This window comes from Planococcus citri, chromosome 4 (genome assembly GCF_950023065.1).
Source record: "Planococcus citri chromosome 4, ihPlaCitr1.1, whole genome shotgun sequence".
Taxonomy (NCBI): domain Eukaryota; kingdom Metazoa; phylum Arthropoda; class Insecta; order Hemiptera; family Pseudococcidae; genus Planococcus; species Planococcus citri.
Window position 1 is genome coordinate 55,700,740 of NC_088680.1, and position 16,290 is coordinate 55,717,029.

A 16,290-nucleotide genomic window follows, 5' to 3' on the forward strand; every position below is an offset into this window, starting at 1 on the left:
TTTAAAACTCCAAGTCGTAAATTTTACCCGAAAATGTTCAGTTAAAATTTCTAACAGTCATCTGTGCTTACCTTTTCAATTTTACATATGATGCAAATATCGAAAATTTGCATTACATGATTATTTATATATTGATATTCCTTGCAATTTGTAAATGTTCGTGATCTAATTTGAAAAAAATTGTCGACATTTTAATTTTTTTTAAATATAATATAATGCTTTAAAATTTTAAAAACACTTTATGTAGGTACAAAAACGTTGAATAGAAGGAATCAGAAAACTTAGTAATAAAATAATCCAAATAATCGTCAGCGTACAAATATTAAAAAATAACAATATCTATTACATATCAGGAAACTTATATTATCCATTAAGTAAATTGACGGGAATGTACATATTATTTGAGAGCACTGTTTCTTCGACAGTAAAATAATTTAAATGAAATGGAGGAAAATTGAGATAAGAATAATTTGAACCACTTCTTCATCGTATTATATTCCATCTGCGATATTCATACTCTCTTGTATCAATGTTTCTAACTGCTGTGGACTGACATTGATCGTATAATTCGGCTGCACATCCATGAGATCTGCGAGTTGGTCTTCTTGGGTTGAAGTTGACGTTATACTATTGTAGCTGAAAACACGTATCAGATAATTGGACACTTTTTCTCTAAAGTTGCAATGCAACGTGCTTTCAGTATTTTCTATTATGTAGGTACGTACCTATTTCGATTGCTTACTGGCGCTGATACTGTTTCACTGGGAGAGCTTGGCTGAGAACCAGAATACGATGCATTTGAACCTCCATAAGGAGAACTTCCTCCAAAGTTGGGCATAGGAGGGTTCAATGCGTTTGTATTAGTACTACCTGCTTCAACAATCTTATCGTGCAGTACGGTTCCGTAATATCCATTTGACGATGTACGACGTGGATCTGAAATTATCAAGATAACATTTAACGTATTATATTTAAAAAAAAAAACTAACAGGGTGTAAAGTTTTTGGAAAATTGAGAAAGGAGGGGTCCCAATAAGGCCACCTATGTTTTCGACTCGATCACTCTAAAAATGGTGTAATAAATGTCCCAAATACGAATCCGTGGTTAGTTAACCCAAAATGACCATTTTTTGGGCTCCAGGGGTCCCCAAAGTTGCGAATAAAAAAACGATTTTAGGAACCACTGAGTATTATTTTCAAAAACTTTTTTAGCGTAAAATATTTGTTTGAACTTGATTAACGTTATGCGGGGTGATTTTCCTATTTTCGACCCTTGTGGGCAGAAATTGGGGGGTTTTGATTTTTGGATAATTTTGGAACCACCACTTTGAACCTACCCCTTTGAGCCCCCCTACAAAACTTTTTACAGTTTATTAGTATCTAAAAGGCCTTCATCCTACCAAATTTTGAGCTCAATAAAATTTTCCGCTGGTACTCAAAAATCCAGTTTTCCATTTTTTCACAATTTCAAAATTTTGGGAACCCCTGGAAAACTAGAAACCTGCGATTTGCGCCAAACGTAACGTTTTAAGGTATATATTCAATAATCTCGATGAAAAAGTAAAATTAGGCTCTCTGTATATTCGTAATTTTGAACCCCTTTTTTAGAACCCTCCACTTTAGGCACCCCTAAAAAAGGCGTTTATGCATATTTTTTCAAATAAATTGAAGAATTTATTTTTGAAACACACTAGCAAGTGCTCGATAATTTTTCATATGATTTTTTCCTGTAACATTCGAAATTGAGCTATTTTGGGTCAAATTCTGAGATTTTTAACTCTTTGAAAAGACGTGAAAATAACGTTTTCACGATTTCAACGAAGTAATAATGTCAGATAAATTTGACCCCAAATAGCTCAATTTTGAATGTTACAGGAAAAATTAAACGTAAAATTATCGAACACTTGCTATGGTGTTTTAAATGTAATTTCTTCAAATTATTTGAAAAAATATGGGTAAAATGCCTTTTTTAGGGGTGCCTAAAGTGTGGGGCTCCAAAAAAAGGGTTCAAAATTACGAATATACAGGGAGCTTAATTGAACTTTTTCATCTAGATAATTGAATATATACTTCAAAACGTTACGTTTGGCGCAAATCGCAGGTTTTCATTTTTTCAGGGGTTCCCAAAATATCGAAATTACGAAACAATTGATTAGTAATTCAGTACTTTTTTATTTAGACTATTATGCACTCGAAAGTTGAAATGGGCTAGTGAAAAGGACTTCAATGCTTCTTCAACATTTTTGGAGAGTTCTTCATTTTTTCTGATTAAGTTATAGAGCTTCAAATTCGAAAGTTATAGTAAAATGTTTGAAATTAAAATTAATAAATATAATCAGTAGGTACCTACTGATTTTATTTTTCGAACAAATGAACAATTATTATTTTTCGCCTAATTTGCATTTTGCAAATTGAAAAGGGACTACTGATGAATGATAATTTTCACTTTCAAGAAACCGCGATGAAAAATAATAAATGTGAAAATGAATAGTGCGTCCAAAAATAAACAAAATTTAGCTACCTATAATCAATTTTTCTCACTCTAAAATTTGATTAAATTGGCAGTTTTTTAATTCTGAAAACTTTTCAAGTTTCAGAGTAAGAAAAAAATTGATCATAACAAAATTTGTGACGCGGCCAGCGATACCATACCATATGTCGGCAAAAATTTTTTTTGTTTTATTGTGGTTTCTGGTAGTGTTTTTCTTCCTCTTTTCAATGGTGCAAACAGATTTTCAAAATATTAAAATCTGACAAATTTTCAAAATTTCAAAGTTGCGTATTTTTTGAAATTCAAAAACCAAAATTCTGAGAAAAACGTGTTTAAAAGTTTGGGTTATTTTTGTAACATTTTTAAATTTTTTTTTTTTTTTTTTTTTTTGATTTTCTTCATCTTTTAATGGTTTTACATCATAATTTTTTTTTTTTTTTTGACATTTTTTTATGAAAAGCACTTTTGTAAAACCGGTTTTTCACCACTAAAACGACGTGTTTGAGATCGGTGGGTACACCCATTCCAAAGTATAGGCTTCATAGTATATGAATCGACAAAAAAATTTTTTTGATATTTTCTGACTTTTTCCATGAAAACGCGATTATCTCAAAAAAAAGTTTTCCGACATATGGTATGGTATCGCTGGCCGCGTCACATTTATTGATTTTTCAACGCACTAGATACACATTTTCACAATTATTATTTTTATTTCGATTTCTTGAAATTTAAATTCATTTATAGCCCCTGCAATTTACAACTTGGGCAAAAAGATATACATAATGGACAATTTTGTACAATTTTCGATGTTCTACCCACCCCTGAAAACAAAAATGAATTTCAACATTTAACCGTTGATTTTGAAAAATGTAATTTTCCCCTTCAAATTTAAAGGTAGGCAACACTTTCATCTATTCAACATTTTTTTTTTTTTTAGTGGTATTTGGTTGTATTTTTAAATTACCTACCTACCTACATGTTATTTTTCCTTCTTTTTTATAATATTTTTCAAGTAGATATTAGATAAGTACTCGTATAGTATTATGTATTTCGTTGCACTTTTGATTTATTTTTTAAATAAATAACGAAACAAAAATTCAATTTCCATTTCAAAATTAACTGTAGCTACTTGAAATTTACGAATTTTTTTGATTTCACTTTTCTCTTTTTTCAAACACCACATCAATATAATTTCATCGATATATTTTTTCCAGTCAATAGGTACCTAGCTATTTAAAGTTTTCTTTTATTTTGAATACTTGAAAAAATTACGATTTTGCTAAATGGAACCTTTCTCAATATTTTGGGCTTTTATTGCATTTAAATTTTTTTTTTGAGTTCTATGTTTCATTTTTTGAACATGGAACGAGGGACGAAGAAGGAGCCCAGATTGCTTGATGGATTAGAAACAATGAAATTTCAATCGTAAAAATTTTTAATTCAATGTTCAAAATTAGATGAAGAACTCCAGTTTTTAAATAAGAATTTCCCATTTCGAATGTAGTAATAATAATAACTGTTTTGTGCGTTTATTTTTATTGTTGGGAAGAAGGGTAGTTAAGGTAGTTTGCTGAGAGCTTGTTTTTGTTCTTAATCGTTCTGATCCTGATCGGATTGAAATTTGGTGCAAATCAATTCAATCAGATTGGCAGATATCAAAAATTAGGCAGTCAAATTTTCTGGCAAATGTCTATCAGATACTTACCTTTAGTATAGTGATCGCTGAAAGCGTTATGTTTCGGTATATCAGGATACAAGTAGGATAAATTATCGAGATCGTTTAACCTATTCGGTAAAGATTTCATGACTAAATCTTTGTTGGTATAAGGAAGCACCGATTTGACTTTTGCGAACCCGTTTTCTACAAATAAAAATAGGTAGGTAAATAATTTGTAAATTATCGATTTGATGTGTTGAAAAATCTCCATCTAATAATAAGAGGGAGACGAGATTGAAAATATATTTAAATGATTGCATACCAGCTGTTGTAACACAGGATATCGAAATACCTCCTAATTCGGAATCTGAAAATCGCAACATAAACGTGCCAACGCAGCATCTTTGCAGCAGTTCTTCGGCGTGTTGTTTCCCTATAAATCCTACTATTTTACTGTAACAATCGGTTCAGAAAATTTAATTTAAAAAAATAGTTTCATTATGAAGATATCTACAATTAAAATTAATCTAGGAAATCATAACGCTTACTCTTCCTTCCATAACTCTTTCAAATGGTCTTTTGTTAATTTCATTTTGGAGTAAAACCAATCCCAGAACGTGAAACTACGTCCGGGCAACACTTCTTTAGCGAATCTATTCCACGTTAGAGTCGACGAACGGTAATCTTGTTTCCACCTAGGCAGAGAAAAAAAATTCAGTTTTAAATATCTACAAACAAATTTCAATTCGGAAAGATACCCAGTTCAAGAATAACGAGCCGTTGAAACACTTACCCAAACAATTTTTCCGCTAAATAACTGATATTTTGTTCAGTTAATTCTCTACCGACAGCCGAGTACATCTTCATGTTTAAAAAGGATGCCACCAGTGGCCAAGGTACTTCATCCGGTACATCAAAAAATTTTTGCCGGTTCAGATCGGCCGTTCCATTATCCCACGTAATCGTGGCGCAAGCATGAGCTTCTTGATTTCCATGCACAATAACAGTGACCGGTAACGACATCGCGCTCGCGAATACATCTATGCTGTCGTCGACTTTGCAGCGCAGAAAAACCAATAGAGCGAATTTTTCATCGACTACTGATTCGCAGCCTTTTTTCTCAGCTCGTTTAATCTTTTTCAATAGCATGTTTCTGTAATATAATAAGAACAAAATTCACGATAGTTCGTTAGAAACGATTCGTGCAGTGCTTTTCATTTTGAAAAATTCTGCTGCACTTACTTGAATATCAACGAACACTGATTTGTTTTCAAATCACAGCTCAATGTTCCAAATTCGCCAGATATTTCACCGATGTAAAGATTTGGTGATGGTATTTTATTCGTCCTTACGAAATTATTAGCTTGATTTTCGTTTATAATGATTACCGACACTTTTGGCTATAACAACGTTAAATCGAGATGAATTATGATAATTATGTTTTTTTAAATCGAAATTAAAAGAAATTAGGATAACGGGAAAAACAAAGAGTTGGTGCCTTTTAAAGGGAGAAAAGTTGAAATTATGATTATTGAAGGATACTGTGCATTTAGATGTAGGTTGAGTACCTGGTACCTCTACCTACATCAAAAAGTTAGCAACAATATTCATCAGATGAGTTCATTTGTATATCCTGTAAGTAAATTGTAAAGAATTTGGATGAATGTTTAAAAAATCCCAATTTTAAAAGTAATCAAAAGAATGGATAAGTGATAAAAAAAAAAAACTTTTCTGGATCAGTTTAATTACCTGTGAGTACCTACTTTTTTCATAATTTATTTTCATACTTACCCATTTTAGTCGGGGAGCCCGCTTAAGGATAAATTGCACCCCCCCCCCCGTCGATCCTCCGGGACAACTTTTTTCTTAAAGGGGGAGTCCTAAGGAACATTTCTAGCCCTTGTACTCAAAAAAAAAGTGGCCCTACATACAAAATGGCGGCCATTTTGATTGACAGGTCAGCCGAAATCGCAGATTTTGTGTTCCAACATAGGACTTGCACAAAATTTTTCAAACTGTACAAAGGTAGATCGAAAGATCTAGCAAAAATTTATCACCTGTCAAAATTTCAAGTGCTAAAGTGCGTTTTTTGATTTTTGGTGAATTTTTGAAAATCAAATTTAGGCCAAAAATGAAGGAAAAAATCAAAATTTTACCAAATTGACCAAGAAAGCTGAAATTTGGGATACACCCTATTTTCGACATGCCAAATCGATTGGAAACGGTTTCAAACCGTTTTGAGCAGTTCTGGAGCCTCCAGCAGATTTTCTAAACTCGAAATTCCCACAAAATTTCACCAAAATGGAGTTGGAAAGTTGAAATTTATTCTGCAAACTAATTTCAATACGGTACGAAGTCAACTGCAAGGGGATTTCAAGTCATTTTGTGGCATCCAGCGATTTTTTGAAAATTACTGGAGCCTCCAGTAGATTTTTGAGACTTCAAATTTCCTAAAAATTTCATCAAATGGAGATGGAAAGCTGAAATTTACTATACACTCCAATTTTAACACCCTCTGAAGACGACTTCAGGTGCGTTCAAACCATTTTGGAGCCTCCGGCGTCTTATTGAAAATTACTGGAACCTACAGTAGATTTTCGAAACTTGAAATTTCCTCAACATTTTACCAAATGGAGTTGGCAACCTGAAATTTACTTCGCAAACTGATTTCAATACGATATGAAGTCGACTACATGGTGGTTTTAAATGGTTTTAAATGGTTTTGAAGCTTCCAGCTACTTCTTGGAAATTTGAATTTTCCAAAAAACACCATACGACCTTTCAAAAAGCGGCTGGAGGCTCCAAAACCACTTGAAATCCACCAGCAGACGACTTCGTAGTGTATTAAAATTAAATTGCAGAATGAATTTTGACTTTCCATCTCGGTTTGGTGAAATTTTTAGGAAATTTGAAGTTTCAAAAATCTACTGGAGTCTCCAGTAATTTTCAAAAAATCGCTGGATGCCACAAAAGGACTTGAAATCCCCTTGCAGTTGACTTCGTACCGTATTGAAATTAGTTTGCAGAATAAATTTCAACTTTCCAACTCCATTTTGGTGAAATTTTGTGGGAATTTCGAGTTTAGAAAATCTGCTGGAGGCTCCAGAACTGCTCAAAACGGGTTGAAACAGTTTCCAATCGATTTGGCATGTCGAAAATAGGGTGTATCCCAAATTTCAGCTTTCTTAGTCAATTTGGTAAAATTTTGATTTTTTCCTTCATTTTTGGCCTAAATTTGATTTTCAAAAATTCACCAAAAATCGAAAATGCACTTTAGCACTTGAAATTTTGACAGGTGATACATTTTTGCTTGATCTTTCGATCTACCTTTGTACAGTTTGAAAAATTTTGTGCAAGTCCTATGTTGGAACGCAAAATCTGCGATTTCGGCTGACCTGTCAATCAAAATGGCCGCCATTTTGTATGTAGGGCCACTTTTTTTTTTGAGTACAAGGGCTAGAAATGTTCCTTAGGACTCCCCCTTTAAGAAAAAAGTTGTCCCGGGGGATCGACGGGGGGGGGGTGCAATTTATCCTTAAGTGGGCTCCCCGACTATTTTCATCCACATTTTTTTTTTTTAAATGACGTTTTTTCCTGTTGGATTTGGTACTCTATATTTTTGTTGCATATTTTCACCTTTTCTGATTATTAATATGCTCACTATTTCTCAAAATTGATCTTAAACTCAGAAGAAAATTAAAAATTCGCCAGATTCCTGCATCCTGCTTCAAAATGATTGAAAATGGTAGTTTTTGAATTGGAGGGTCAAAACAAGCTAGGTACCTATTTAATTATTGATACAGGAGCTTTTTGATTGAATTCACAAATATTTTATAAAAATGTTTAAAAATCAGCTCTAATGGCAGCTTTTCCGATTTTTTTTTTCAATATTTAAAAATCCATATAAAAGAACTATCGCACTCGAAATTTTGTCTATGGGGGAAGGGGGTATTAAGACATACTTATTCCATCTTTCTCGGCGATATAACAAATTATTAAGGTCTAGAGTTTGCGTTCAAAAAAAAAAAAAAAGTAAAACCTTGAATTTTTTAAAATCTTTTCTGCAATTATTTTAAACTGTCAGCTAGTAATATTTTACCTACCTCTGACATCTTGAAATACTCATGTATCTTATTTCCAATCAACCAACGTACTTTCAATTGGGGTGAGAACCTAGTATTCGTCTTCATTATCTGAGGAGGTTGCTCCTCGATGAGAAACGTGCTGTATATAAATGGAAATAAATATCTGATTAGTGTGAATCATTCAATGAGTAAGTGATACCGGATGTGATTATAAAAATACATCCGAATCAAAAGACGTGTCTACTTACAATAAATGCACGTAATTTCTTAGAATTAATACTCGTATTACACTATTGAATCTATAGTGATTAATGATCTGGTTCGTTTTTTTCTCTGATTAAGGTTTTTTTTCAATTCTTTGAATGATGATGTTGGATGTTGAATCCATTCATCATTTTTTAATAAGTACCAAGAATTTATTTGATGAATCCCAAAGATGTACTTTTTAATTTCATTGATAAAACCCAAACATTATCAATGTCTTGATGAAAATTCTTACAAAATCAACCAAATTCAAGATTGCTTTTTTTGTTTTTCATAATAGTCAACCTCAAAATTGTAGGAGAAATTTGTCAATTAGCAGAAAATTCTGGCAAATGATGAAAAAAATCTTACATTAAGAGATCCTTTTTGAGCTCACTCTCTTCGATTTGAACGAAAGGCCAGATTCTGAATCTCACCAAAACTGCAAACAGTACTGAAATTCATTTTTGGATTTTACAACAAATTTTTAAAAATTTTAAAAAGCTGTTTCAAGGGGGATTTTTAAACACTTGGTATTGGTTCTTTTTACTAAAAAAAAAACCTGTAGGTACCTACTTTATAAAAGTTAGAAAATCACCTTTAAAACGGTTTTTTTTTTTTTTTTTTAAATAATCGTCAAAAAATTGTCAAAAATTCAAAACTGAAATTCACCGTTCGAAATTTTAGGACATTCTTTTTCCATCTAGCTTGGTTTCGTCCAAATCGGAAACTGCGAGTTTCAAAGGTTCCCTCGTTTTCGGAGATTGTTCCATGCAAAAAAAAATGCCTATGATCTTAAGAAATTTGGTATAGAAGTAAAATAATTATAGAAGTACGTACTAATATAAAATCCAATCAACTTACGTTCCAAATAATAAAGATAATTTCGCTTTAAAGTGTGCAGACAATTCACGTAAAACGTTGATAACATTGAATAATGGCTCTTGTCCATAGTGCTTGGTCAAATGAACAATGATACTTTCCGTTTCTTTAATATATCTCGAAGTCATACCAACTATCCTGCCTGCGCTATCACATCTACAAAAATAATAAGTATAGCACTTTAGCATTCATATTATAAGAACCTGATTTACCTACACATCCTTATAGCAAACACTGGTTCAATGCAATGCAAATCATAGTAACTTACCTTAATTGTATGATGTCCAAATGTTTAACGCTAAATTGTCTGTATCCATTACCGGCCAACTGCTGGCTTCTCTTCCATATGCTAAGATCTTTGTTCAGTTCAATGATAAGGGTATCAATAACATCGGCGCATAAGCTAACAGTACGCGTTAATTCTTCGGTGACGTTCGACAAGTGTTGGATCAAATTGGATATCTGAGAATTTCATCAATGAATATTACAACTACTTATGTCGGTAACTATCTGCATACCTACCTATAGCCTACCATAAAAAATGTTGAAACATACCACTTGTAACATTTCTATATTCATTTGAGCCAATTCTGGAGTAGTTGCATATCCCTGCATATATGGCAGTAACCTACGGAACTCCTCCCAATCACAGTACGAGTTTTCAAGAGCAGATTTTGTCCGAAGTAAAGCGTCATCAGCTGCATAAACGCATCGATCATGATGCCCATAATCCGCTATGCTGTGGAAGGGTGGCTCCGGCTGCGGCTCACCTGGCGTTGTCTGGCTCATTTTAATAAAACTATAAGGCTGCTTCGGTGATTAAATTACATTCACAACTAAAACAAAATATCGATATTCGTTCATTAAAATATAGAATAATGAAAACGCGTGAGGTGTTTCCCGTAGGACGCTTTTCTTAGAATGAATTATTCATCCGGTCATAGCTTATCACTTATCAGTCCATATCACATCATTTTACCAACAAATGAGGATATCCGTTCGGATGGGAGATTCCCAATTAGTCGAAAAAATGTGGAGTGGAAGGATGAGGAGGATTATGTTTTTAAAATTTGGAAAATTTTTGCAGAAAAAAATCGACTGCTCAAAGCTGAGGAGTATCGATAAGGCCATTTTTTGGGCCCGGACAGTTATCGACTCGACCACTCTTAAAATGTTGTAATAAATATACCAAATACGAATCCGTAGTTAGTTGATCCAAAATGACCACTTTTTGGGCTCCGGGGGTTCCCAAAGTTGCGAATAAAGAAATAATTTTAGGAACCACTGACCACTGAGTATTATTTTCAAAAACTTTTTTAGCGTAATATATCTGTTTGAACCTGATAAACGTCATGCGAGATGATTTTTATAATTTTGACCTTCGGGGGCAGAAATTGGGAGGTTTTGATTTTTTGAAAATTTTGGAACCACAATTTTGGACCTACCCCTTTGAGCCCCACTAAAAAGCTTTTGACAGTTAATTAGTATCTAAAAGGCGTCCATCTTACCAAAAATTTTGAGCTCAATAAAATTTTACGTTGGTACTCAAAAATCCAATTCTCCAATTTTTTGCAATTTCGATATTTTTGGAACCCCTGGAAAACTAGAAACCTGCGATTTGCGCCGAACGTAACGCTTTTAGGTATATATTCAACTATCCAAATGAAAAAGTTTAATTAAGCTCCCTGCATATTCGTAATTTTGAACCCTTATTTTAGATCCCCCCACTTTAGGCACCCCTAAAAAAGGCTTTTATGCATATTTTTTCAAATAATTTGAAGAATTTACATTTGGAACACACTAGCAAAAGTACTCGATAGTTTTTCATATGATTTTTTCCTATAACATTCAAAATTGAGCTATTTGGGGTCAAATTCTGACATTTTTACTTCGTTGAAATTGTGAAAACGTTATTTTCACGTCTTTTCGAAGAGTTAAATCTCAGAATTTGACCCAAAATCGCTGAATTTTGAATGTTACAGGAAAAAATCATATGAAGAATTATCGAGCACTTGCTAGTGTGTTTCAAAAATAAATTCTTCAATTTATTTGAAAAAATATGCATAAACGCCTTTTTTAGGGGTGCCTAAAGTGTGGGGTTCTAAAAAAGGGGTTCAAAATTACGAATATACAGGGAGCCTAATTTTACTTTTTCATCGAGATTATTGAATGTGTACCTTAAAAAGTTACGTTTGGCGCAAATCGCAGGTTTCTAGTTTTCCAGGGGTTCCCAAAATATCGAAATGACGAAAAATTGGAAAAATGGATTTTTGAGTACAAAATTTGGTAAGATGGACGACTTTTAGATACTAATCAACGGTAAAAAGCTTTTTAGTGGGGCTCAAAGGGGTAGGTCCAAAATGGTGGTTCCAAAATTTTCAAAAAATCAAACCCCCCCCCTTATTTTTGCCCCCGAGGGTCGAAAATAGAAAAATCACCTCGCATAACGTTTATCAGGTTCAAACAGATATATTACGCTGAAAAAGTTTTTGAAAATAATACTCAGTGGTTCCTAAAATTCTTTATTTATTCACAACTTTGGGAACCCCTGGAGCCCAAAAAGTGGTCATTTTGGGTCAATTAACCACGGATTCGTATTTGGGACATTTATTACAACATTTTAAGACAGGTTGAGTCGATAACTGTCCAGGCCCAAAAAATGGCCTTACGATACTCCTCCTTTCAGTTTCATAAACTTTGGCTTTAATTTTTAGATATTTTTAGCCAAATTTCGAAAATTCATATTTGGATTATTTTTAATGAAAACCTCAAAATTTGAGGATTGAGATAAAAAACTGAAATTTGATGAATTTTTTTAGTTCTCGAAAAATTAAATCATGGATATACCCACCTTTTTTTTGTTGACAGTTTTTTAATAGTGAAATTTCAGTTTCGAGAACAGATCATCAGTTTTTAAAATCTGACGTGATATCAGAAAAGTCAATAGGTAGGATTTTTTCCAATGCTAGAAAAAATATGATAGGTAAAATTGTAAAACCCATTTTAAATAATGTATTTCGTATAATTTCCAGAATTCATCATTTTATCCTAAATTTTTGATAGTTTGACGTAGGTACCTACCTAAGTTTAGCAATTCATCTATTTTTCTCGTTTTTAAACGTTAGAATTTACTAGAGATGAGTATAAGCATTGAGAATTGATAATTTGTTTCCAGTTTTTTGAATAGTCTTGACTCAATAAGTATCAGAAACTCAGATAGTCGTCACGAGGCCCAGGAAAATATATTTTTAACCTTCCTCTCCTTCTTGAAAATTAACTCGTGAAAAAATTATCTAATGCATTTTTTTCAGAATTTAGAGCTCTTTATTTCTCGTATTCGAACCTACTCTCCTACAGGAAATGGGCGCCAGTCACGTGGGTGATTTTCCTCCTTTCCTCCTTTGCCATATTCTCACACATTCACTCGAAAAATAGGAACTTGAGGCCAAATGGCAAAAAGATTACTTCAATACTTTTTCCCTGACTGGAGAAATTCACCTAAAATAGCTCTATCTCACCACCAATTGATTTCGGGAGTCGAAAGTAGGATACAAATCAAATTTAAACTTTCTACTATAATTTCGATCAAATTTTGATTTTTTTTCTTGCAAAATGAGCCAAAATTTTAAAAATTCACCGAAAATCAAAAAATAGAATTAAGCTGTAGCTACCCTAGAATTTGCCTCCATGATGCATTATTCGATGTTTTATTGATATGGACTTAATCGATACTTTAGACCCTAAAACAAAAAGCAGAGTGGGGTTTTTCAATTAAGTTGTTTGACTTGTTTTTGTGGTCAGGAGAGATGACCAAAGTTGCAAAAATGACCGTTTTTGTCTTAGTTCAAGAGTTTGTAGCGACATCAGTATTGTTTTGCGAAAAAAACCAAGTTCATTTTCGGATTCTACGCACTTTTTCAAGTAAACTACTTTCCCAGATTTTTGATTTTTGAAGTTTCAAGGGCATACGGAAGATTTTTATTTGCATAATATTTTAAAACTCAGAGCGCGCGATGCTGGCGTTTTTCCACCACGTAATCGTGGCGCGGAACTGTGTTCACCCGAAGTTCAAATTGACTTTTTTGTATTTAGAAAAATTGGTCTTATGTGCTTGAAACTTCGAGAATCAAAAATCGGGGAAAGTAGTTTACTTAAAAAAGTGCGTAGAATCCGAAAATGGCATTGGTTTTTTCCGCAAAACAATACTGATGTCGCTACAAACTCTTGAAGTAGGGCAAAAATGGCCTTTTTTGCAACTTTGATCATCTCTCCTGACCACAAAAACAACTCGAATTGAAAAACTCCACTCTGTTTTTTGTTTTAGGGTCTAAATTATCGATTAAGCCCATTTTCAACTCAAACACACCCAAAAAGTTCAAAATCGTATCCTAGTGTAGGTAATAGACACCTAGCAAGTGAGTATAGGCTACCTGAGAAAATTAGGAACAAAGTTGATAAATCGTTTCATTGAGATGGAACTTATTTTTGAAGCTACCTATTTCTTTCGGTACCTAGTTGTAAAAATCACCATCAGATTAAAATCATGAGAGTAAGAATATTTAGAGTCAGTCAGAGCAAAGGTTAGAAAAATCAGTGGGTGAATATTAAAAGTAGATATAAATAGGAACCTATTCCAGGTAGAGAACTGAGAATCATATTTCTTTTTGCGGTAGTCATAGGTCATCGACGTCATCGTCAATAAAAAAAACTATCCAACCATGTCTAATTAAAGTTTAAACTGGTTAAAAAATCCATACCAACCCAGATAGGTAGGTAGGTACTAGGTACCTACCTACCTACGTGTTACTACCTATCTTCAATTTAGACGTTTTTCAAGTTACGTCATGTGCCTGATTAATTTGTCTAATCATTCCAAATTAATATTATAATTTATAATTATTAACTAATAGGTAGGTACATATATTCAGCGATCAACTACGTATCAAATAATCGTTCACTTTCCAAACAAATTTCACTATTCACCTATCTAATCTTACAAATGTTAGTCTCTTATTATTTTTTATTCTCGAGAAAATCATGATCATATATATTTTGAAAAAGATTAGTTTATATAAATGATTCAGTATGACTTTGAATCATTAGATCATTGAGTATATATTCGCTAGAGTGTTTATCTATAATAGCAAACGATTACGCTGATTTGTATAAGACTTTATTTGATATCGACGTCAAAAAAATATTCATATTGCGATTTGTTTCCAAGGAAAAATAAATAAAACATTGAGGGAAAATCCATATTTCGATAAGTTACTGAACCAATTTGAAAATTAGCCAAAAAAACTCAAATTAAGTATAGGTAGGTACCTATTCAATCAATTCTTATCTTGACTGAAGGAAAATTTATGAACAAAGTGCATTTGTTTGCAAATTAATTGCCACGTTATTTTATAGCTTTGATGGTTGCTAAACCGCGTTTGATTTTCAATCGTTGATTACCATCCGAAGAAACTTTCTGTTACAATTCCCTTGCCTTCAAAAGGTTGAGGTACCAATTAAAATTCCATTTCAAAAATTAGATTGTTGTAAGGAAGATTTAAAAAGGATGACATCGATGTAATTTTTTCAAATATTGGCCTTCATTTTCTGTATGTACCAAGGTACTCAACACTTACCTATTATAAAAAGCTGGACGGTCATGCAGAAAGTTAAAATGAGAGTTTCAAGCTTCTTCCATCTTAAATTTTTGGGGACGAAGAAAAATCGATAAACCAATCAAAAATGCAACATCAATCTCAATTCATCTTTCAATTTTTAATAAACGTTTTGAAACTCAAACTTTGCTCATTTTCTTTTCTATAAAAAATTTAAAATTTGGTCAAATTGAAATATAAATCAAAATGTAGTTTGTATCTATGTACTATGTATTCGATATCCCAAACCGATTGATGGTGTTTCGAGCTGTTCTGAAGTCTCCAGCAGTTTTTTGATTGATTCAAAATTTAAATTTTTTTACGTTGAAATTTTTATTCCTCCCTCCCCAAAAAATTGAGCATTTTTTCTTCAAAACTAAAAAAATCCATAAATCTGTAAAAAGTTCTAGAATTAGAACTGCTCAAAGCTACAAAAAATTGATTTTGGAAAATTAAAAAAAGGATTGGCCTATTCATAAGGTATAGGTACCTAAATTTGATCTTTATATACTTCGATTACCTACCTACGTCACATTCTGATTTTCTGATGAACAATAACTGCAGGTCAAGTTTAAATTACAAAAAATTATTAAATATTGAAAAATGAAATTCAGCATTAGAAGTTTGGCTTGTCAGCGTATTTTTGTATGCTCTATCGATACTTAATCTCTGTGTGACTTAAAAATTTGTCAGCTGCTCATTAAACCTCTGTTCATCTTTATACTTACGTATAGTTTATGTACTCGAGATTGATAGAAATTAGTGTAGGTACCTGTTATAGGCGAGTACTTGAAAATTTTCCATTTATGCGTAGGTAGTTCACAATAACGATACCTACCTAATTAATTAAACTAAGTGACGAATATTTATCACATAATATCTAATTACAAATTATCTACGAGTACTTTGCTATACAAAAAAATGCTCACCGTTCTAATAGGCCAACCTTCGAATGTAAAAATACAAGCACAGAAATTTTCAAAAACCGAAGCTTTCGAGTAATCACTACCGATACGACTTCACTTTTAACCACAAATTGAGAAGAAAAAAATTGGCTATTATATTTTATATACGAATGGATAGATCATGCGCAGTTCAAGTACTCTGCTCGTGTAATTAACCGTTTGCAATTTACTATCGAGTCTCGACCAATAGTAAAGAGAATCCCACTCGAGATGATCGAATACTATTCGAATGATGTAGCAGTAGCCTATAGTAGCACCTGAGTGTGTTTTTGTAACTAACATATTATACATATGCCTGGTTTGAGCTACGTATTCAT

The 16,290-nt window shown here is 32.7% G+C and overlaps 1 protein-coding gene across 1 annotated transcript; it reads right to left on the reverse strand.

Moving 5' to 3' along the window:
• Positions 1-219: 219 nt before the first annotated feature.
• Positions 220-16,136, reverse strand: LOC135844100 (signal transducer and activator of transcription 5B-like). The gene is made up of 12 exons (XM_065362209.1): positions 15,938-16,136; positions 9,913-10,193; positions 9,626-9,819; positions 9,340-9,513; positions 8,251-8,371; positions 5,390-5,547; positions 4,941-5,300; positions 4,696-4,842; positions 4,470-4,600; positions 4,196-4,351; positions 726-936; positions 220-636 (listed from the first exon to the last, which is right to left on the reverse strand). The coding sequence occupies exons 2-12, from the start codon at positions 10,144-10,146 to the stop codon at positions 492-494; spliced, it is 2,031 nt and encodes a 676-aa protein (XP_065218281.1). The 5' UTR covers positions 10,147-10,193; positions 15,938-16,136; the 3' UTR covers positions 220-491.
• Positions 16,137-16,290: the final 154 nt, after the last annotated feature.